We start from the raw sequence: 19,999 nt of genomic DNA, 5'->3' as shown, positions 1-19,999 counted from the left end.
GCATCTGCTCTCCCACAATATGGCGCTGGGAGAGGAGGAAACAGCTTCTACGCAGCTGCCTCCAGTTCAACCAATAAACTACAGGACTTGCTCCTGATTGGAGGAGAGCAGCGTGCTCGGCGTGTGGGTAGCAGAGTTGGGATTGGTGGAAGAGGACTATAAAGGAGGAGAGAGACAACATGCACCAGGAACATCTAAGAGGAACATCCAGGTAACATCTGAGCAGCCCCCAAGAGAGCCGGCCTGCGGTGTGCCGCTCCCCCGCGGAAGTGGGGAAAGTGGCAGGGGGAACTGCCCTTCCACGGAGGTGGAAGGACGGCAGCCAACCCGGGAAGGGCCGAGCAGACAAAAGAACAGTGCAGGGTCCTGTGTTGTTCCTCCACGAAGAGGGGGAGCGACAGTGGAGGACAGAGTTTTCATCTGTTGTTTGATTCCTTCAGACTCATGAGCTAGGACTTCACTCTGGTTCTCCTGTGTGTGGCAGGGACCCAAGTACTTGAGCCATCTCCTGCTGCCTCCCGGGAGTACATTAACAGGAAGCTGGACTAGGACAGCAGAGCCAGGACGTGGACCCAGCGGTGCAGCCTCCCAACAAGGTTGACCCATTGCACCGATGGCACCCTGCGCAAGACCACAGTGTGTGTCGAGTGGGGTGTTTGCATCTGAGGCTTCTCCCAAGGTCATAAATGCATCAAGTGAACCCTGAGCAAACGAGTGCCAGTTCTGTTGTCTGCAGTGACTTAGCATGCCTGGCAGGCGGAGCACAGTGTGCGAAGGAGACTACGAACCAGGACTGAACGTGCGAGTAGGAGCCCACAGCTGCACCCACCCAGGCCCCAGGATCCCGGTCCACAGCGCACGTCAACCTCCTGGTGTGTGCACACTATTCCTGGTCCACATTCCAAGTGTTGTAGATTTTGAAAGTTCCAATGCAGCCCACCATTAAGATTTAGAACCACTGCCTCCAGCAAACATCAATATGTTAAACCAAATAAGGTCTGTTTCATTAAGAGATGAAGAGAATTTTTAAACTCATGTATTGGTAAGGGAATAGACAACTGAATTAAAAATTTCTGTCAAATGAAAGATGTGCTCCTGTCGCTCCCCCTCTTCGTGGAGGAACGACACAGGACCCTGCACTGTTCTTTGGTCTGCTCGGCCCTCCCCGGGTTTGCTGCTGGTTCTTCCCGGGTTGGCTACCAACCCTTCCACCTCCGTGGAAGGGCAGTTCCCCCTGCCACTTTCCCCACTTCCGCGGGGGAGCGGCACACCGCCGGCCGGCTCTCTTGGGGGCTGCTCAGATGTTACCTGGATGTTCCTCTTAGATGTTCCTGGTGCATGTTGTCTCTCTCCTCCTTTATAGTCCTCTTCCACCAATCCCAACTCTGCTACCCACACGCCGAGCACGCTGCTCTCCTCCAATCAGGAGCAGGTCCTGCTGTTTATTGGTTGAACTGGAGGCAGCTGCGTAGAAGCTGTTTCCTCCTCTCCCAGCGCCATATTGTGGGAGAGCAGATGCATAGAATAAGTCTTAATTCCAGTAACTTAGTCTAGTCCGAGTTGCTCCCCACATGCTCCCTTATAAAGAAAAAGGAAAAGTAACCCTTCTTTAGAAAAAGGAACTTCTTCGCCTACTTACCGTCTCGGGGCTGGAGAACTTGGAGGAAATATGGAAACTGATGAGGTTCTCTCCCACGATAATGTACGACACACCATAGCCGTCGTCTGCAACCTACAGAACCATCAACGTTAAGTTATTGTTGGTAAACGACATGATGTGAAAAAGGGACTTCCTGATACTCTACACACAAGACTCCCATTGATGTCTGTACAGTCCGTATGGACGGCTGCGTCACGGTGCACCAACAGGTACGGGGCCCTTGGAGCCAAGGCCGGCCTGCAGTGGGACGACGGGTGTGGCTCGTCTGTGAACACTGACACCCAGGGCACTTACCGGTCCGAAGCCCCCTCCGCTGGACACGTACTCCGGGTTCTTGTTGAAGTCAAACAGCCCCACGTGTTGCAGAGGCGTCTGGCTTGTTGACAGCCTCCATGGTTCGGCCAACACCTGGTCAAGTGGGAAACAACGCTGAAGGACACTTTCACTAGGGAGGGCGAGAAAACGCCCAGCTGCTCCTGTGACTGCTGCAGACCCTCGCGGGCCTCACTGGCTGAGGGCAGAGCCCTGCAGAGGCTGTGAGGTGGGGAGGGCATTGGCCTTGGTGGGCTCAACACCAGCAAGCACCAGCTGAGACAGGGAAGGAGGCAGATAAGCCGTTCAGCAGGGCAGGGAGGCGGCTGCTGTTTTCAGGGATCGTCCAGGTCATTATGCAAATTAAATGCTGTAAACATACAATTAAGTAAATTATACTAAAAATAGCATGATAAACACCCAGAGCACACCACTTCTCATTTTCACTCTTCTGTACAAAGAGCTCGAGGTTAGAGGTATCTGTTGAATCAGGGGCTAAGCCTGCCGCAGACACCTCCAGGGACTGACGACAAGCGGCGCCCGCGCTGCAGACGCACGTCCCGCCCCGCAGCCCACACCCCCGTTTCCAGGCGCCAGGCGGCAGGCCTGCACTCGTGCTGAGCCCACCAGTGGACGAGGGAGCCGCCCCGGGAAGCGGCCTCACCTCCTTCAGGAACGGGGACTCGACCGCGAGGTACTTGGACACCACGTAGAGGCAGAAGAGGTGCCGGTCGATCCCGGCGCCGGTCATGGCGAGGCGGTACAGGTGCTGGTGCTTCTCAGACGCCAGCCTGAACAGGCGGAGCCTCTGTTCCACCTGCGCGGCAAAGGGGGCCCGCACGGTCAGCCAGGCCACGTGGCCGACGTTCCCGGGGAAGGGGGCAGGTGCTTGCTCGGCAGGGGTGCAGGCACCTGGGGCCTCCTGACGTCACACAGGGGGCGGCTGCCCCTGCCCAGACTGGCGCCTGCAATGGAGGGGGGGGGGGGTCTCCACACAGAGGGGCAGGTCTCTGGGGAAGCACGCCAGGGCCGCTGTGTGCCTGCCGGCCCTGCGTCGGTTCATCCGACACACACGCGGTCACACAGCGGGTGGCAGAGCGCACGCTGCCCCGGCTCCCGGTCTGCACGTGGAGTTCTGTCCTCTCGCTCACGACCGCGTCACCCTGGGACGTGACCGCCCCTGCGGAGAGGTCTGGCCCAGGAGGCTCCTAGAGCTGGGCTTCCGGGCCTCTGAAATCGCCCTGAGTGGCTGCTCCAGGTTCTCCGGGCTCGGTGCTGGAATCGCACCAGGGTGCGCGGTGCCCTCAGGGGCGGTCTGTGGCCGCCTGCCCCGTGCCCACCTGCTCCTCAAGGCTGTCTTTGGAAAGCCACACCAGAGCCACCAGCCACGACACTGCTGACCTCTTCCAGAGGAACGGGGAGCCTCTCCTGACCAGAGTGCCCCACGGAAGAGACCCTGCCCGGGCTGGGGTCGGGGGCCCAGGCACGAGCGGACCTCTGCCACGTACTAGGGGCGTGGCCAGCAGTCCGCCGGCCTTACTCTGAGTCTGTTTCTTCCTGCATGAACAGGAGGCGATAACACGTCACAGGCTGGCGCTGGGATTTCAACAGGCAGCGTGCAGAAGCCCCTCGCCCGAGCCTGGCACCCACGGCCCCGCGGTGGCAACAGCCTGCCGAGGCCAGGAGGAAGGCTGCTGCGTGAGCCACTCTTCCTCACCCTCACGCCGACCGCTCCACTGCTCTGCTTCTTCTTCTTCTTTTTTTTTTTTTTTTTTTTATATATTATATTTATTTGTTTGAAAGGTAGCGTAATGGAGAGAGGAGGGAAAGAGGAGTGAGGGGAGAGACAGAGACAGAGAGAGAGAGAGCAAGATCTACCATCTGCTTATTCACTTCCCAAATGGCCACAAGAGCAGGCCCTGGGCCAGGAGCCAGGAACTCCGTCCGGGTCTCCCACATGGGTGCGGGGCCCAAGCACCTGGGCCGTCCTCCACTGCTTTCCCAGGTGCACTAGCAGGGAGCTGATTTGGAGTGGAGCAGCTGGGTTTGAACCAGGGCTCCTTCGGGATGCAGTGTTCACCTGCCATGCCACAATGCTGGCCCCCAGCGCCACTCTGCTATAGCATCTGCCTGCTGTCCCTCTGCCCACATGTTGTGTCTGATTCTATTGTAAAGACTTTCAGGAAACACAATCTGATTTCCAGAAGCATAGTATACAACACTGATCTCTCGTTTCTTAAAAATAGTTATTTAAAGACTGAGGGACAGAGGGAGTGAGAAGGACAGCAAAAGAAATCTTCCATCTGCTGCTTTACTCCCCAAATGCCTGCAAAAGCTGGAGTTTGGTCAGGCTGAAGCCAGGAGCCTGGAACTCCACACATGTCCCTTACTTAGGGATAAGGCACCCAAATACTCGGGCCATCATCCACTGCACCCCAGGCCTATCTGCAGGAAGCTAGATTGGGAGCGCAGCAGCTGAGCCTCGAACACTGATACGTGCGTCCCGTTAACAGCTTACCCGGCTGTGCAAGAATGCCTGCCTGTGCTACACTGACGTCTGTCCTGTCCCCCTGTGTTACACTGACGTCTGTCCTGTCCCCCTGTGTTACACTGATGTCTGTCCTGTCCCTGTGTTACACTGATCTCTGTCCTGTCCCCCTGTGTTACACTGACCTCTGTCCTGTCCCCCTGTGTTACACTGACGTCTGTCCTGTCCCCCCTGTGTTACACTGATCTCTGTCCTGTCCCCCTGTGTTACACTGATCTCTGTCCTGTCCCCCTGTGTTACACTGATGTCTGTCCTGTCCCTCCTGTGTCACACTGACCTCTGTCCTGTCCCCCTGTGTTACACTGATCTCTGTCCTGTCCCTCCTGTGTTACACTGATGTCTGTCCTGTCCTCCTGTGTTACACTGATCTCTGTCCTGTCCCCCTGTGTTACACTGACGTCTGTCCTGTCCCCCTGTGTTACACTGATGTCTGTCCTGTCCCCCTGTGTTACACTGATGTCTGTCCTGTCCTCCTGTGTTACACTGATCTCTGTCCTGTCCCCCTGTGTTACACTGATCTCTGTCCTGTCCCTGTGTTACACTGACGTCTGTCCTGTCCCTCCTGTGTTACACTGATCTCTGTCCTGTCCTCCTGTGTTACACTGACCTCTGTCCTGCCCCTCCTGTGTTACACTGATCTCTGTCCTGTCCCCCCTGTGTTACACTGATCTCTGTCCTGTCCCCCTGTGTTACACTGATCTCTGTCCTGTCCCCCTGTGTTACACTGACGTCTGTCCTGTCCCCCTGTGTTACACTGACCTCTGTCCTGTCCCCCCTGTGTTACACTGATCTCTGTCCTGTCCCCCCTATGTTACACTGATGTCTGTCCTGTCCCCCTGTGTTACACTGACCTCTGTCCTGTCCCTCCTGTGTTACACTGATCTCTGTCCTGTCCTCCTGTGTTACACTGACATCTGTCCTGTCCCCCTGTGTTACACTGATGTCTGTCCTGTCCCCCTGTGTTACACTGATCTCTGTCCTGTCCCTCTTGTGTTACACTGATCTCTGTCCTGTCCCCCTGTGTTACACTGATCTCTGTCCTGTCCCCCTGTGTTACACTGATGTCTGTCCTGTCTCCCCTGTGTTACACTGATCTCTGTCTGTCCCCCTGTGTTACACTGATCTCTGTCCTGTCCCCCTGTGTTACACTGATCTCTGTCCTGTCCCCCCTGTGTTACACTGATCTCTGTCCTGTCCCCCCTATGTTACACTGACATCTGTCCTGTCCCTCCTGTGTTACACTGATCTCTGTCCTGTCCATGCTGTTCGCCTAAAGGGTGGAGGGAAGTTGATGCGGGGGGAGGAGAGGTCATGATGAAGGCACAGGGGCCGCACCGCTCCCCCACAGCCCTCAGGAGAGGCAGGGAGGCGCTGTGTGTTACCGTCTGGGTGGGGTCCACCATGGCCAGCACGAAGTTGCAGGACTCGGTGGTGCAGGAGCGCACGGTCTCCGTCCTCCCCTCCCGGAAGAGCCGGGTCATGGAGGCCTCGTAGGTGAGGCAGAACTTGCCCATGTCCTGGGGAAGGAAGAGGACGTCAGTACAGGGCCAGGCAGGCGGACAGGGCTGAGGCAGAGGGTGACTGGCTGGGCTGGCGAGGGCTTCATTGCATCTTTGTTTCAGTTGTGTCTGGACGCACACCTGCTTACGTGGCAGCAGGCAGGCACGGCATTGGCTTTTGAGTAGGCAGGGATCAGTCTCTGGGTGACCCAGGTTTCCCCTTCGGGTGCAGCGATACCATGACAGCTTCCTGGATCTGCCCCTCGTGCATCCCTCCTCGCTCAGCTATCCCTGGGCAAATCTCCTCACGGAAGGAGCACAGCGCACATGCAGATCCGCACGCAACAGTGGAAGTGGGCTGAGGACACAAAGCACTGACGAGTCCCCATCGTGTGTGCATGGTGGGGCGCCAACCCAGTGGAGGCAGCTGCTTCAGCCGGGGGGCGGGATTTGTGTGGGGCAGGAGGAGCAGCCACGGAGGGGCTGGCACCAGCAGACAGAAGGCCCCCAGAAAGCTCTGGTTCCTGAACACAGGAAAGGTCAGGAGCTCGGAGCAGGAAGCCCACACCACAGCAGGGGTGCGGGTTTAGGCAGAACCACAGGAAGCCCAGCGAACTGGCTGAGCTGGGTCTGAGTGGTGCCACCTGCAAAGCTTTGTACCAATACAGCTGGCACTTGGCCACCCTTGCAAAAAAGGATGTTGGAATGAGTGACTCTGATTTACATTTTTATCAGATCATATAAATGGATCAATCATTTTTAACAAATGCGGTGTTGCATAAATAACTGACCTTGGGGAATGGGGCCCCATTGTTTCTAGCCAGAGGCCAAAGAATAGGCACAAGCACCAGTATATTAAAACAAATGATCCTGAACTTTCAAAAGTAGCGTGAGCTCCTTGAGTGTAACTTAAATGCACGCCTTTGCAAAGTCACAGAAAGCTGTAAGGAGCACAGATCCATCACCATGGCGCCCCAGTTAACATCACATCCATCCTCTGTAGACACTGCACAGAATAGAGCAGGAGGCACAGCCTTTGCTGTAAAACGCAGGTAGTAAACATGACGGGCTTGAAAGGCCACACAGCCTCTGTGCCGCCTTCTCACTCTGCCGCGGCAGCTGGAAACAGCCACCGACAGTAAGTGAACACAGGAGTGTGGCTGTCCCACAGTGCTTTGCTGATGCCCAAGTAGACCACACAGTACTGGAGCTGTCCTCATCCGGGCCATGCTTCAGGCCTTCCACGCCCACTGGACAGCCAGCCTTGGGCGTGTGCGCGGGGCCGCCAGAGTGCTCGCTGCCCAGACCCGGCTCGTGGCCTCACCCTGTAGTGAGCGAGCTGGAGCACAAGCTGCACGAAGGCGTCCGGGCTTGTCCGGCACTTCTTGATCAGCCCTTTGCCGAAGCTGTCGAACGGGAAGGAGTGGAGGTCCACGTCGTGTGCCAGGAGCGCCGCGCTGCTCAAGGACGTCTCTATCACCTCTTGACACTGAGAGGAGAGACAGGCGTCACTCGGGGGAGGAAGGTTCACTGGGGCACACCCAGCAGGCAATGGCAGCTGGCTTCAGTAAGTTAGCAAGACGGTGCTGTCCCCCAGCCCAGGAGCTGTGGGGCGACCCCAGAAGTGGGGACTGATAAAACCCCACAGCTACTGCAAACAACCATGCATCCTGTCTTATGAAGCTTTTGTTGTGTACCGTGTAATCGAGGGATCCATTTTTAAAATAAAGAACCGCCACGTCACGAAGTGTCATTTAGTACTAAGAGAGAAATGCACTATGAAGCCATGAAAAGACACAGAGGAAATTCAAAGGGCGGTTAGCAAGTGAAGGAAGCCAATCTGGAAAAGCTGCATATGGTACGATGCCAACTCTGACAAGGGAAGAGCTAGGGAGACAGTGAAAGATGAGCAAATGGGCTCCGGAGGCAGCGAGGGAGGAGGGATGAGCAGGCGGCGCACAGAGGGTTTCCAGTGCAGGGAAACCATCCTGCATGCGGTCTAACAGTGAGCAAATGTCACTGCACATTTTTCAATTTATCTACAAACCCAGAGAATGGGTAATTCCAGGAGAAACTGTAATGTGCTCCATGGACTTGGTGATAGTGCCGTTCACACAGGTTCACTGTTGCAACGAATGTGCCTCTCTGGAGAGGCTCTGGTAGGGGAGGGGCACAGAGGGGTGGGAGAACGAGGCGTATGGGAAGTCTCTGTCCCTTGTGTTCAAGTTTACTGTGAATCTAAAACTGCTGTAAAACACAAAGTCTATTAACAGTTTTTAAAATAAACAGTAAGTGACTTGGTCAGTGACAAGGATCCAAAGCTAACATGGTCTGGCAGATGAACCTCTCTGTGGATCAGGACTGCAAGAGAGGCAGAATCAATCGGGTAAGACCACAGCACTGAAACAGGACTTCACTGAACCAAAGATTATTTCTTGGACCCCAGGAATTCCTCCTTGCATGAGATAGAACTGGGTAGTTGGGTTATTCCAACCCAAAAATCCTTCCCAGAAGGAATCCTAATGAGCAAGTTATGTTTGAGAATCCTTATGAAAAACAAAAATAAACTATTTTAAGTTTTTAAAATTATAAATTAGGGCTGGCATTGTGGTATAGCTGGCAAACCACTGCTTGCGACATAGGCATTCCATATCTGAGTGCTGACTGGAGTCCTGGCTTCTCCACTTTTTTTTTAAAGTTTTTATTATTTATTTATTTGAGAGACAGAGTTATAGACAGAGAGAGGGAGAGAGGGAGAGAAAGGTCTTTCATCCACTGGTTCACTCAGCCACAACAGCAGGAGCTGGGCCGATTTGAAGCCAAGAGCCAGGAGCTTCCTCCGGGTCTTCCCACGTGGGTGCAGGGGCCCAAGGACTGGGCCATTTTCTGCTGCTTTCCCAGGCCACAGCAGAGAGCTGCATGGGAAGGGGAGCAGCTGAGAGTTGAAATGGCGCCCATTCGGAATGCTGGCACTGCAGGCGGCAGCTTTACCTGCTACGCTACAGCACTGGCTCCTTGGCCAAAAGTTTTACATGGAAGTAAAAAACATTGACTAAAGTTTCCAAGGCAGCATGAGCCATGGCAGTTGCACGGTCCTAGTAAAATTCCCTGGGCAAACGTTTTCGGTTCCTGCGACTGACTTCAGCTGAGCTGTGATATTCAGGGACACATTCGGAATACCAGGTTCTAAGAGTTCCTGCCCTAGTCATCGCCACGGCTCCATGCCCTGGACTCACCTCCTCCGGGATGTCCCACTGCAGCCTGGTGGGGTACGCAATGCCGGGGTTGGTGTCCCCCTTGCAGTGTCCGTCCTCCGTGTAGCCCAGCTGGAAGCAGTCGGTGGCCACGATTTTCTGTCAGGAGTACAGGTCGCCATGGTTAGGCCCTGTGACCACTACCGCAGACAGCGCTGCGTCAGTCCGTGTCTACTCCAGAGGGAGACACCGTGTAGAGTTCACCATCACGGCTCACTCACTGCGCGCTTACAGAACACACGGCACTTCTGTCCTCTGCAGACCCTGACGAGGTGGGACTCAGCTCCACTCCGGAGGAGAGAGATGACACGGGAGGGGTCAGCACCTGGCTGAAGACCACACGGCTCGCGAGGCGCACAGCCAGGATGCACACTCAAAGTGTCAGCCGCAAACTCACAACAGGAAGCCCCGGGGCCCGGCTCCAGGCCAGGGCCTCCCTGGTGCTGCCACGCCCTTGACTTTCCTGTGTCACCTGTGTGGTACTAACTGCCACGCCCACGTGAGGACAGCAGACAATGGTCACAGAGATGCAGGCCCAGACAGAGCAGGGGCTCTCCTCCACTGGCGGAAACCTAAGCCGACTCCTAGGACAGGGCTCCCGGGGCACCTGAGCAGCGCCAGTGACATCCAAGCACGAGTGACAGAACAGACAAGGATGTTGCCCTTCCCCAGTGACGTGAAATGAAGAGAGGTTCCCACAGAGACCGACACAGAAGTTCACAGCAGCAGCATGCAGACCACCTCAGTGCCTGCCAGCTGATGCAGATAAGCTACGGTGTGTCCACACGACGCAGTGCCGTTCAGCACAGAAAGGAACGAAGCACTAGTGTGTCTTACAGCACGCACCTGGGAAACAGTTTGCTAAGGAAAAGAGAGACTGAGCCGCCCACTGGCGGGGTTTCCAGTGAAGGTGGCAGAGGCAGTGACGAGCTCATTGTAGAGGTACCCGGGAGCCGGGAAGCAGACAGCAAGGCTGGGCCAAGGCAGTCTCGGGATTATCTTCTCAGGACCCCCCTCCTTACACCGGGAGTGGATTCACTTCCTACCCTCTTAGCGGCATTAAATCACTTCAGGGTTAAAACATCCGCCTGAGTTTGAGGTCAAATCATATTCAAACCACAGCAGAGAGGATGACAGGAACTTGGAGGGATTTACATAACTGCTATTTTTAAAAATTAAGATTATGTTTAGGTAAAAGGGATGCTGCCTTTTCATAAACCAAGATTTTCATACTCCTGTTTCTATTTAACCTAAAACTTAGTAAGCAGGACAAACTTGAAGGGATAGATCACTTCTGAATGAACTGTTTCAGTTTTCCCTCTGAGTCACAGTCTGACAATTGACTGCTATTTCATTATTTTGTTCCATAACAGGATGGCATTAGAGGTGCTGTTACTTAGGGAAGCCAAGTTAGAAGAAACAAAGAATGCTTTAAATTTAGTGCTTTGTACATAGTACCAGTGCATGTTAAAGATGTGAATTATGCAACTAGACAAATATTACAAAATTAAATTTAGTTTGGGGGAGCCAGGGCTGGCACTGTGGTGTAGTGGGCCAAGCCTCTGCCTTTGGAACCAGCATCCCATATGGGCACTGGTTCAAGTCCCAGCTGCTCCTCTTCCAATCCAGCTCTCTGCTATGGCCTGGGAAGGCAGTAGAAGATGACCCAAGCCCTTGGGCCCCTGCACCCACGTGGGAGACCCAGAAGAAGCTCCCGGCTCCTGGCTTCAGGTCAGTGCAGCTCCGGCCGTTGTGGCCATCTGGGGAGTGAACCCGCGGATGGAGAGTTACAGTCTGTCTGTAACCTTACCTCTCAGATAAATAAATAAAAATATAATCCTTTAAAAACACTTCATATGGGGTTTGGATTTTGCAAAGCAGTTTCCACATTCAAGTTACAACTCAGACACTCACCTCCCAGAAGTGGATGACAATAGGCCCATCTGCCCAGGAGTGCTCTGCATTGATGCCTATCTTGCCGTTTTTGAAGATGATAAATGTGAATGACTTGTCAAACCACCTACGAAACAAACATGTTAATGGAACCGAAATGGCAAAATAACCAAGAACTCCACGGGAGCTCCATTCTGGATGGGCTGAGCTGACGGCGTCACCGCCGCCCTCTAAAGCTGGCAGTGCCGCTGAACCTCTGTGGGAGTGTGGATGGCAGGCTAAGTACTCCCTGCTTCCCTGCCTCAGACACACGAGGGCTGGTCCGTCCTGAGCCAGGGAGCAGGACAGGGCACACCGTCCTCAGCAGACCCCGTCGGGCCCTGCAGGGGGCAGCCCTCCCTTGGCAGATGAGGAAGAGGGGGCTGCAGGAGAGCAGCAGCCTCACCGCAGGCGCAGGGCCGGCAAGCAGAGCCAGAGCCGACGCCCAGGCCAGGTGCACACCCAGCCCCACACACCACCCGCTCCCCCGGGGCCAGGGGACCAGCGGCACCAGGACCCGCTAGCATCCCCACTCAGAGGGTCACTCGCACTCGCAGGGAGGGTCTCCAGCTGGGTGTGACGGTTTTGGCGGAGGAAGAAAAGGCTAAGGACTACTTGGAGGCCGGCGTTGTCCTCAGCACGCAGACACCGAGGGTGGCGTCACCCACGCACGGCCTTGCTCCCAGGCCACCGTCCAGCCGAAGGTCAGGGCCTCACCTGTCGAAACACCTGCCGTGCAGGAGAGACTTGGCGTAGCTGTCCATGGAGGTCTCTGGGTCTTCCTTTCTGTACCCTTGCTCGGTGTCATCTAACGTCACGAAGAACGCCGCTCTCTCGATGGCATCCAGAGACTGCTTGTTCTTCCCACGTCCAAAATAGGCCTTGCGGCACCTGGCCCAGGGCACTCTGCAGAGAGGATTAAATGCAGGTCACCCGGCCGGCCCTGCGGCTACGCGGTGACAGCTGCCTGCAGGTGACGTCTGGACGGCACAGCGCAGCCGCTACACATTTCCAGCCATTCCCTGCAGGCGAACGTCTTATCCGTGACTTTCTTATCTGACACTGTCTCACGGCTGCTCCAAGAGGCCTCCTGTTCTGCTGCTCCCGACAGAGCCCAGAGCGTGGCCGTGCTTCTTGTTCAGTCAGTGCTGAATGAAGGGACGGCCAGCACGCAGACTGCACTGAGGGTGCACCTGCCGGGGAGCGGCAGAGCCAGGGCCCAGTGGGCGCCCCTCACCCCCCAGCCCCGCCAAGCCCACAGCTGCACGGGAAGCATCCCGAGTGGGCGCCGGCAGAAGTCACAGCAAACGGGAGAGCGCTTCGCCGGTGCCGGGTGACCCCGCAGTCTTCCCAACGCTGCCACGCCCATCGTTCCGATCAGGGAACTGAAGTCACAGCTATTCTGTGGGGAGGAGGCATCCAGGCCAGGCCCCCCAGGCCCCTTTCCTGACGCCCCCGCACCCCCCGCCCGGCTCCTCTCAGGACCTAACAGTGATCACGCTGCGGGAGCCCAGGAGCGCTTGGCCCTGAACGCCGCCGCCCTGCAGACATGGGGCAGGGTCTGCAGACTCTTCCAGTGGTCACAACCAGGTCACCACTGGCATCCGGGTACAGGCTAGGAACACGGCTCACCACCTGCCCCACCCAGCCACAATTATGTGGCCCCATTGTATACAGCGCCCAGGGCAAGAAAGGCCGCGGGGCTCGCAGGGCCACATCCTCGCGTCATCAGAACCTCTGTGACTCTCGTTCAGAGGCAAGGACACCGACCCTCACACAGGGGCCTCGGCTGGCGGTTCTGGCTCCTATCAAATTGACCCACCACCTGCGCAAAGCCTGACTCTGCTCTTCGCTGTGAGGTCACTGCCTGCACGTATCAGCCGGTCACACACAGAGACGGCCAAAGCACCCCCTGCATCCCGGCTGTTCTTGCGACCCCCCAGGCCTGGGGCGGGACCTGCTGCCACAGAACCAGGCACCGCACGCACGGGTACCCGTCCTGCTCGGGTGTTCCCGCAGGTCCTGACGGGGCCGGACCCCGGGGAAGGGAGGGCTGGGGGCCCCCGGGCACCTGTCGGCTGCGGTGAGGGCCGCCAGCTTCTCCTCCCCGGCCTGGGGCTCCGAGGGGTCGTCCAGGATCCGCTGCATCTGCTGCTCCATCTCGCGGGGCCGCAGCAGCCTCCCGTCGTGGTACAGCCAGACCTTGAAGTAGCGCCCCCTGTGGTACACGACGATGTGCCTGCTGTCCTGGATGTGCTGCAGGGTGTCTGGGGCACGGGGGTGGGGGGGAGACACAGTCCAGGGTCACGGCCACGGCGGCACCCCGGGCTGTGAACGGCCGCGAGTCCTGACCCCGCGTTACCCTCGGTGTAATGCGCCCACGCCCGAGCCTCCTTCAAGCACCGAGCACACAGCGGTCGAGCACTTCGCCATCTCACAGGTCTGGCTCCTCCCCTCAGCCTGGCCGCTCAGTGGGTGCAGGATCTGGGCAGCCACTCAACCCTGACTAAGCCTCCATTTTCCCATCAATTTTTTTTTTAATTTTTATTTATTTGAAAGACAAAGTTACAGAGAGAGGTAGAGACAGAGAGGTCTTCCATCCACTGGTTTATTCTCCAGATGACCGTAAAGGCTGGAGCTGCACGGATCCGAAGCCAGGAGCCAGGAGCTTCTGGGTCTCCCACGCGGGTGCAGGGGCCCAAGCACTTGGGCCATCTTCTACTGCTTTCCCAGGCCGTAGCAGAGAGCTGGATTGGAAGTGGAGCAGCTGGGACTAGAACTGACGCCCATATGGGATGCTGGCACTTCATGCCAGGGTTTTAACCTGCTGTGCCACAGTGCTGGCTCCAATTTTCCCATCTATAAAATGGTGTGGTTGTACTAGAATTAAAACAATTTCCAGGGGCAGGCTTCCTGGTGTAGTGGGTAAAGCCGCCACCTGCAGTGCTAGCAACCCCTATGGCCGCCGGTTCGAGTCTGGGCTGCTGTACTTCTGACCCAGCTCTCTGTTATGGCCTGGGAAAGCAGCAGAGGATGGCCCAAGTCCTTGGGTCCCTGCACCCACATGGGAAGACCCGGAGGAGGCTCCTGGCTCCTGGCTTCGGATCAGCGCAGCTCCGGCCATTGTGGCCAACTGGAGAATGAACCAGTGGACGGAAGACCTCTCTCTGTGTCTCTGCCTCTCCTTCTCTCTCTGTGTAACTCTGACTTTCAAATAAGTAGATAAATCTTTAAAAAAAAAAAAACAATATCCATAAATCTCATAGATAGTAAGCATTCAAATGGGGCAGTTAGTTCTTACTGATTCATTACCACTGGAAAGCTTAGAAGATATTCTCTGAAAGGGAAATGGAGAACAGCTCAAAAGAACAAAGGTTGTTGGGTAAAAATTACTAAAACAGACAGAAACTTCAGGCAGCTTCAACACGGCATGAAGAAATAAATATATTTCACAAATATGCATCCAACGTCTTCTCAAGTGCCATTCAGTGTAGGGCACGCAGTGACGGCCTAACAAGACAGCGGCTCACGGGGAAGGCAGGAGAAGCTGGACAGCACATGGCAATGGGACCAGCCTCGCCCAGGGATGAGAGAGGACCCACTGCCACCCCGCAGGAAGTGGCCTTTAAGAAGGACCCAGCTACAGAAGGCCCAAACACATCAGCATCCATCTTCAAAACGTCTACCAAAGTAGAGACAGAGGACTTACTTATGCTGCTAAGGGGTTTCTACAGAAAGTTGGAGCAAACATGCATTTGAAACCTTCGATTTAAATCAGAACCAAAACAAGAAATTCACACCATCACACCACGACCACTTACAGGGAACCTTTTACCTGAGATCCTGGGTGGGGCAGTAAGACAGGGAAAAACAAACCAAGGGTAAGGATCTGGAAGGGAACTACTGAAGTGTTTAAATGAGCAAGAACGCAGCTGGACAGAGTCATCTGTCGAGGTCGGCTGCACTCTCACAGCCCAGTACGGGCTAACCCGCTCCCTGAAATGGAGAGGTGAGGGCCTAGCCTCCAGTATTTCAGAAGTGACCTTATGTAGACACTGGCCCTTCAGCAAGGCCAGAAAGGCGGGTTAATGTCACCCAACCGTGTCCTTATACAAAGGGACGAGGACTCAGAGACACAGAGGTCGGCCACGTGCGGACACGGAGAGACGGCCATCTGCAGAGTCGAGGAGAGAAGCCTCAGGAGGAAGCGACCTGCTAAGACAGCCTCCAGAGAGTCGGCGTCTGCTGTGGAAGCTGTCCAGTCTGTGGTATTCCTTACGGCGGCCACAGAAAGCAAATACACTCAGTAGCCAACAACTTGAAAAGAACAACAGAACAACAAGGCAGCTGAGCATAACTCTAACAGGCGGCGAGTGAGATCTTTACAGAGAACAGTGCGACTGTTAGGGAAAAAAGATGCCCCAGCCCCCAACTCAAATGAAAGCATACATCTGGCTGGGACTGTTTTCCCCACTGAGGCCTCTGCAGGAATTCTTCATACCCTCTTCTCAGAGCACCACCCACTTCCCTCCAACCTGACAGCTTCCCGCCTGGACGACACACAGCTTTCCCCTGGCTGGCTCATGGACACAGAGGCAGGCCACTGTCACCAGGCCCAGAAAACACAAGTGTGGTGGAATGAGAAGGCCATGCCAAGGTGGCCACTGGCAAGTGCACGTCAGTTACTCAGGAATGGCTTTGAAACCCACCTGGCAATGGAGCCTGCCTGGCAACAGGCTGTGATTGGATGGCTTTGGAAACTGCCTGGCAACAGGCTGTGATTGGTTGGGGCATAGACCGCCCCTTGACCAGATTGGCTGGTCTTGGCTATATAAGATGTTGTACCAACTGAAATAAACGAGTCTTCGGGCTGCTCCCCTCAAGCCTGCTTTCACCCGACTCCTGGGGTCTGTGTGGTGACTGCGAGCCTCTTGCCCCCACCACGCTGCTCCTCTCAGAAACGAATCCACTGCAACGTTGTTGAGAAATCAACTGCAACACACAAGTGTCCTCATATAGTGGCTGCTACTTCTTGAAACACAGCTCTTTGGGGCTGTTACATCTTTTCTTTTCTTTTTAAAAAAGATTTATTTATCCATTTGAAAGCCAGAGTCACAGACAGAGGAGAGGCAGAGAGAGAGAGAGAGAGAGAGAGAGAGAGAGAGAGAGAGAGATACCTTCCATCAACTGTCTGTAATGGCCAGGGCTGGGCCAGTTCATTCCCCAAAAGGCCACAATGGCCAGGGCCAGGCCAGGCCAAAGACAGGAGCCAGGAGCTTCATCCAGGTCCCCAGTGTGGTTGCAGAGGCCCAAGTGCTTGGGTTACCCTCCAGTGTTTTACCTGGTGCACCGGCAGGGAGCCGGATTGGAAGTGGAGCAGCCAGGACTTGAACTGGCATCCGAATGGTATGCCAGAGTTACAGGTGGTATGGCTTAGCCTGCTACACCACAATGCCGGCCCCCTGGGGGCTGTTTCTTCCTGGGGCATAGCCCTTCACAGCTCTTCCTGTGAGGCAAAACTGTGTGTGTCCTCTCCCCAGCCCCTCCAGAGCTGCTGCTGCTTAAGGCACAGCACTTCCTCCATAAAGTAAAACTTGGCCGATAAATTATTGCTAAACCAGTCTTGCTTGCCCATGTACCTTGGCTCACAGAATATCTGTCAATAACATGTTATTAAAATAATCCAAGGGGCTGGTGCTGTGCCGCAGCAGGTAAAGCTGCCGCCTGCGGTGCCAACATCCCATATGGGCACCAGTTCGAGTCCCAGCTGCTCCTCTTCATGTCCAGCTCTCTGCTATGGCCTGGGAAAGCAGTGGAAGATGGCCCAAGTCCTTGGGCCCCTGCACCTGTGTGGGAACCTGGAAGAAGCTCCTGGCTCCTGGCTTCAGATTGGCCCAGCTCCAGCTGTCAAGGCCATCTGGGGCGTGAACCAGCAGATGGAAGATCTCTCTCTCTCGATCTCTCTCTCTCTCTCTCTCTCTCCTTCTCTCTTTCTCCCCCCTCTCTGTAACTATGCCTTTCAAATATATAAATAATTATATAAAAATATGAAATAATCCAAATGAGGACCAGCACTACGGCGTAGTGGGTAAAGCTGCTGCCTGTAATGCTGGTATCCCATATAGGCACAGAGTCCCGGCTGCTCCACTTCCCATCCAGCTCCCTGCTAATGTGCCTGGGAAAGCAGTGGAGGATGGCCCAAGTGCTTGGGCCCCTGCACCCACGTGGGAGACCTGGAGGAAGCTCCTGGCCCCTGGCTTCAGCCCAGCCCAGCCCCAGCTGTTGCAGCCATCTGGGGAGTGAACCAGTAGATAGAAGATCTTCCTGCCTCTGCTATAATTCTGCCTTTCAAATAAATAAGTACATTTTAAACAAATATGTTGCAATGATGACAGTTTTCCTATTTATGAATTTCAAAGCAATTCCAAAAAGCTAGTTTCATGGAATTGAAGTTAATCTTAAACTGCATGTGGAAGAGAAAAAAGGCCAAGACAGTCTTGAAGAAGCAAGGATTTGCTTTAGCAAACACCAAGATTTCTGGGCAACTTTAACAGATGGGACAAAATGGCCTCAGGAAAAAATAAAAATCTTAGACTAGAAAAGAGCACAGTGCCCAGGCCCCGTGCACAGAGCTGGGGAGGGCGGCTGGTCACTCTGCCCGGGGCTGGGACAGTGCACGGTGAGGCCCCTGACCACTGCCACACAAGACGCTGGCCAGGGCCCACAGTGTGGAAGGCCTGGACTATAACACTGCGTTTAGAAAGCTGGATCAGTTCAGAGCCTTTTACAAGCCTCACAAGCTGTTACACGAGCGAAAGCCCTCTCGGGAATCCAGAAGACAAAGGAATATTCTAAGCAGTCCTAGAAAAGCGCTCTAAAGGACACATTTCAATTGAAGACAAATGAAGATCTGGAATCAGGTCCATTGCCGCAGCCCAATAAAGAAAACATGACTGAAGGAACGTCTGGCAGCCCCACCACTCAGGAGAGGCGGGCGAGGCCCTCACCCCTGCGGCCCTCCTCCATCCCAGTTCTGAGCGTGAGAGCTCCCTGGCGCGGAGCCCCGAGGAAGCCTCACTCACCGGCCTCCTCTCCCGGGATGCGGGAGGTGTTAAACATGCGCTTCCACTGAGCGGAGCAGAGGGGGACGGTGGCTCCCAGCAGAATCTGCGATAAAAAGACGTTTTAAACCAGCGAACAAACATAAAAATCCTACATGGTGAAAGAAAGAATGAATTAACCCACACACATTAAAGTGCTGCACTTGTTTCTCCTCACGCTGCGTGGTCTGACTTAATCTTTTCCAGTCGCCCCAGGGTGGATCCCGAGGGGTGGCTGGGCCGGGCCAGGGTATGGCTTCCTGCCCGTTTACTTCCTCCTGAGTCACACGGCCTCACTGGGCATGTATAAAGTGACACTGAGGGCGCAGGGTATTCCAGGAGGAAACGCCTGTCCCTCTGAGTTGCTCGTTAGCATACCCCTCTCCTTCAGAGACAAACAAGGGTTTCCGGGAAGGACAGGGCAGAATGGAAGCACAACAGGTGTACGTCCATTAGCACTCACTACGATCAGTCTCCACCTCATCACGCCACGGGACAGGAACAAACAAAACCAAGCCCGACCGCGCCCACCCTGTGCGGACATTCACGTGAGGCTGTGAACCGGCCCAGGAATCTGGAGCCCAGGAAAGCAGAGGGCAGCGGGGCCGGGCGGGGGGCCGGGAAGGGGCGAGGGGACCCCTGGGCGAGGGACAGCCTCACGGGCCTGAGCATGGTGGTGGTTTCGGGGTGGATAGATAGATACGTCAGAAGGTATTAAACTGTAAACTGTACATCTTCTGTGGGCAATATGTAAATTATACCTCAATGAAGCTGACTTATAGAACTGTTTTAAAAGGTGTTCGCTTACTGGTTTGATCTTCTCCTGGTCCAGTTCACGTCTGTAGAGCAGGATGGCGTGGATGGTGTTGCCAGCTCTTGCTGCCTGAATGTGACTTGGTGTGAGGTACAGCAGATCCTGAAAGTACAGGGCAGCAGAGAAAATGCCGCGAGGAGACACAGCCTCATCCAACTGCACTAGCGCGTCACCACACTGCTGCAGTTTCTGCGGCTGTATCTGGTAACATGTGCTGTGACACAAAGTGGACGAGGACGGAACTCTATAACAGGGGAGTCTAACCCACAAAACTGTTCCACAAGAACACAGTCCCCATGTATTCCTGGGCTAGTAAAGATGACAGTAGACAGGGGCCGGCGCTGTGGCGCAGTGGGTTAACACTCTGGCCTGAAGCACCAGCATCCCATATGGGCACCGGTTCAAGACCTGGCTGCTCTACTTCCAATCCAGCTCTCTGCTGTGGCCTGGGAAAGCAGTAGAAGATGGCCCAAGTGCTTGGGTCCCTGTACTCACATGGGAGACCTGGAGAAAGCTCCTGGCGTTGGATCAGCACAGCTCCAGCCGTTGTGGACAGTTGGGGAGTAAACTATCAGATGGAAGACCTTTCTCTCTGCCTCTCCTCTCTCTCTGTATAACTCTGACTTTCAAGGAAATAAATAAATCTTTTAAAAAAATGACAGTATTTTCCCCAAATGACCTTGTATAAATGTACAGAAAGAAAAGCATAACTATAAGCCAGGTGATGATTAGCTAATTAGGAAGTTTCTGAATATTAAGTGACCAAAAATACAACAGTCTTTTATCCACAGCTGTGCCAGCACTGTCTAAATTTGGAGACACAGTTCTAAACATCTCCATTTTCCACAACTGGAAGAGAAGATGGAAAAACGCATATTTG

General features: G+C 54.9%; 1 protein-coding gene across 12 annotated transcripts in view; it reads right to left on the bottom strand.

The window, feature by feature from the left end:
- The window catches only part of LOC100350716 (carnitine O-palmitoyltransferase 1, liver isoform), a 91,018-nt gene that overhangs the window by 3,208 nt on the left and 67,811 nt on the right, over positions 1-19,999 (bottom strand). For 10 of the 12 annotated variants that reach the window (XM_070064389.1, XM_070064439.1, XM_051827873.2 and 7 more), the window contains 11 exons: positions 19,114-19,221; positions 18,288-18,372; positions 13,277-13,472; positions 11,923-12,111; positions 11,188-11,293; positions 9,256-9,372; positions 7,344-7,508; positions 5,903-6,037; positions 2,637-2,789; positions 1,955-2,068; positions 1,640-1,732 (listed from right to left, as the gene is read on the bottom strand). In XM_070064389.1, coding sequence (XP_069920490.1) covers positions 1,640-1,732; positions 1,955-2,068; positions 2,637-2,789; positions 5,903-6,037; positions 7,344-7,508; positions 9,256-9,372; positions 11,188-11,293; positions 11,923-12,111; positions 13,277-13,472; positions 18,288-18,372; positions 19,114-19,221 — 1,461 coding nt within the window. The remainder of the gene's footprint in view (positions 1-1,639; positions 1,733-1,954; positions 2,069-2,636; positions 2,790-5,902; positions 6,038-7,343; positions 7,509-9,255; positions 9,373-11,187; positions 11,294-11,922; positions 12,112-13,276; positions 13,473-18,287; positions 18,373-19,113; positions 19,222-19,999) is intronic. The other 2 variants (XM_017340058.3, XM_051827872.2) reach the window with 2 other exon arrangements.

Source organism: Oryctolagus cuniculus, chromosome 1, assembly GCF_964237555.1.
Source record: "Oryctolagus cuniculus chromosome 1, mOryCun1.1, whole genome shotgun sequence".
NCBI classification, from domain to species: domain Eukaryota; kingdom Metazoa; phylum Chordata; class Mammalia; order Lagomorpha; family Leporidae; genus Oryctolagus; species Oryctolagus cuniculus.
The sequence above is the reverse complement of the archived record's forward strand: the minus strand, read 5'-3'. Positions and strand labels throughout refer to the sequence as shown.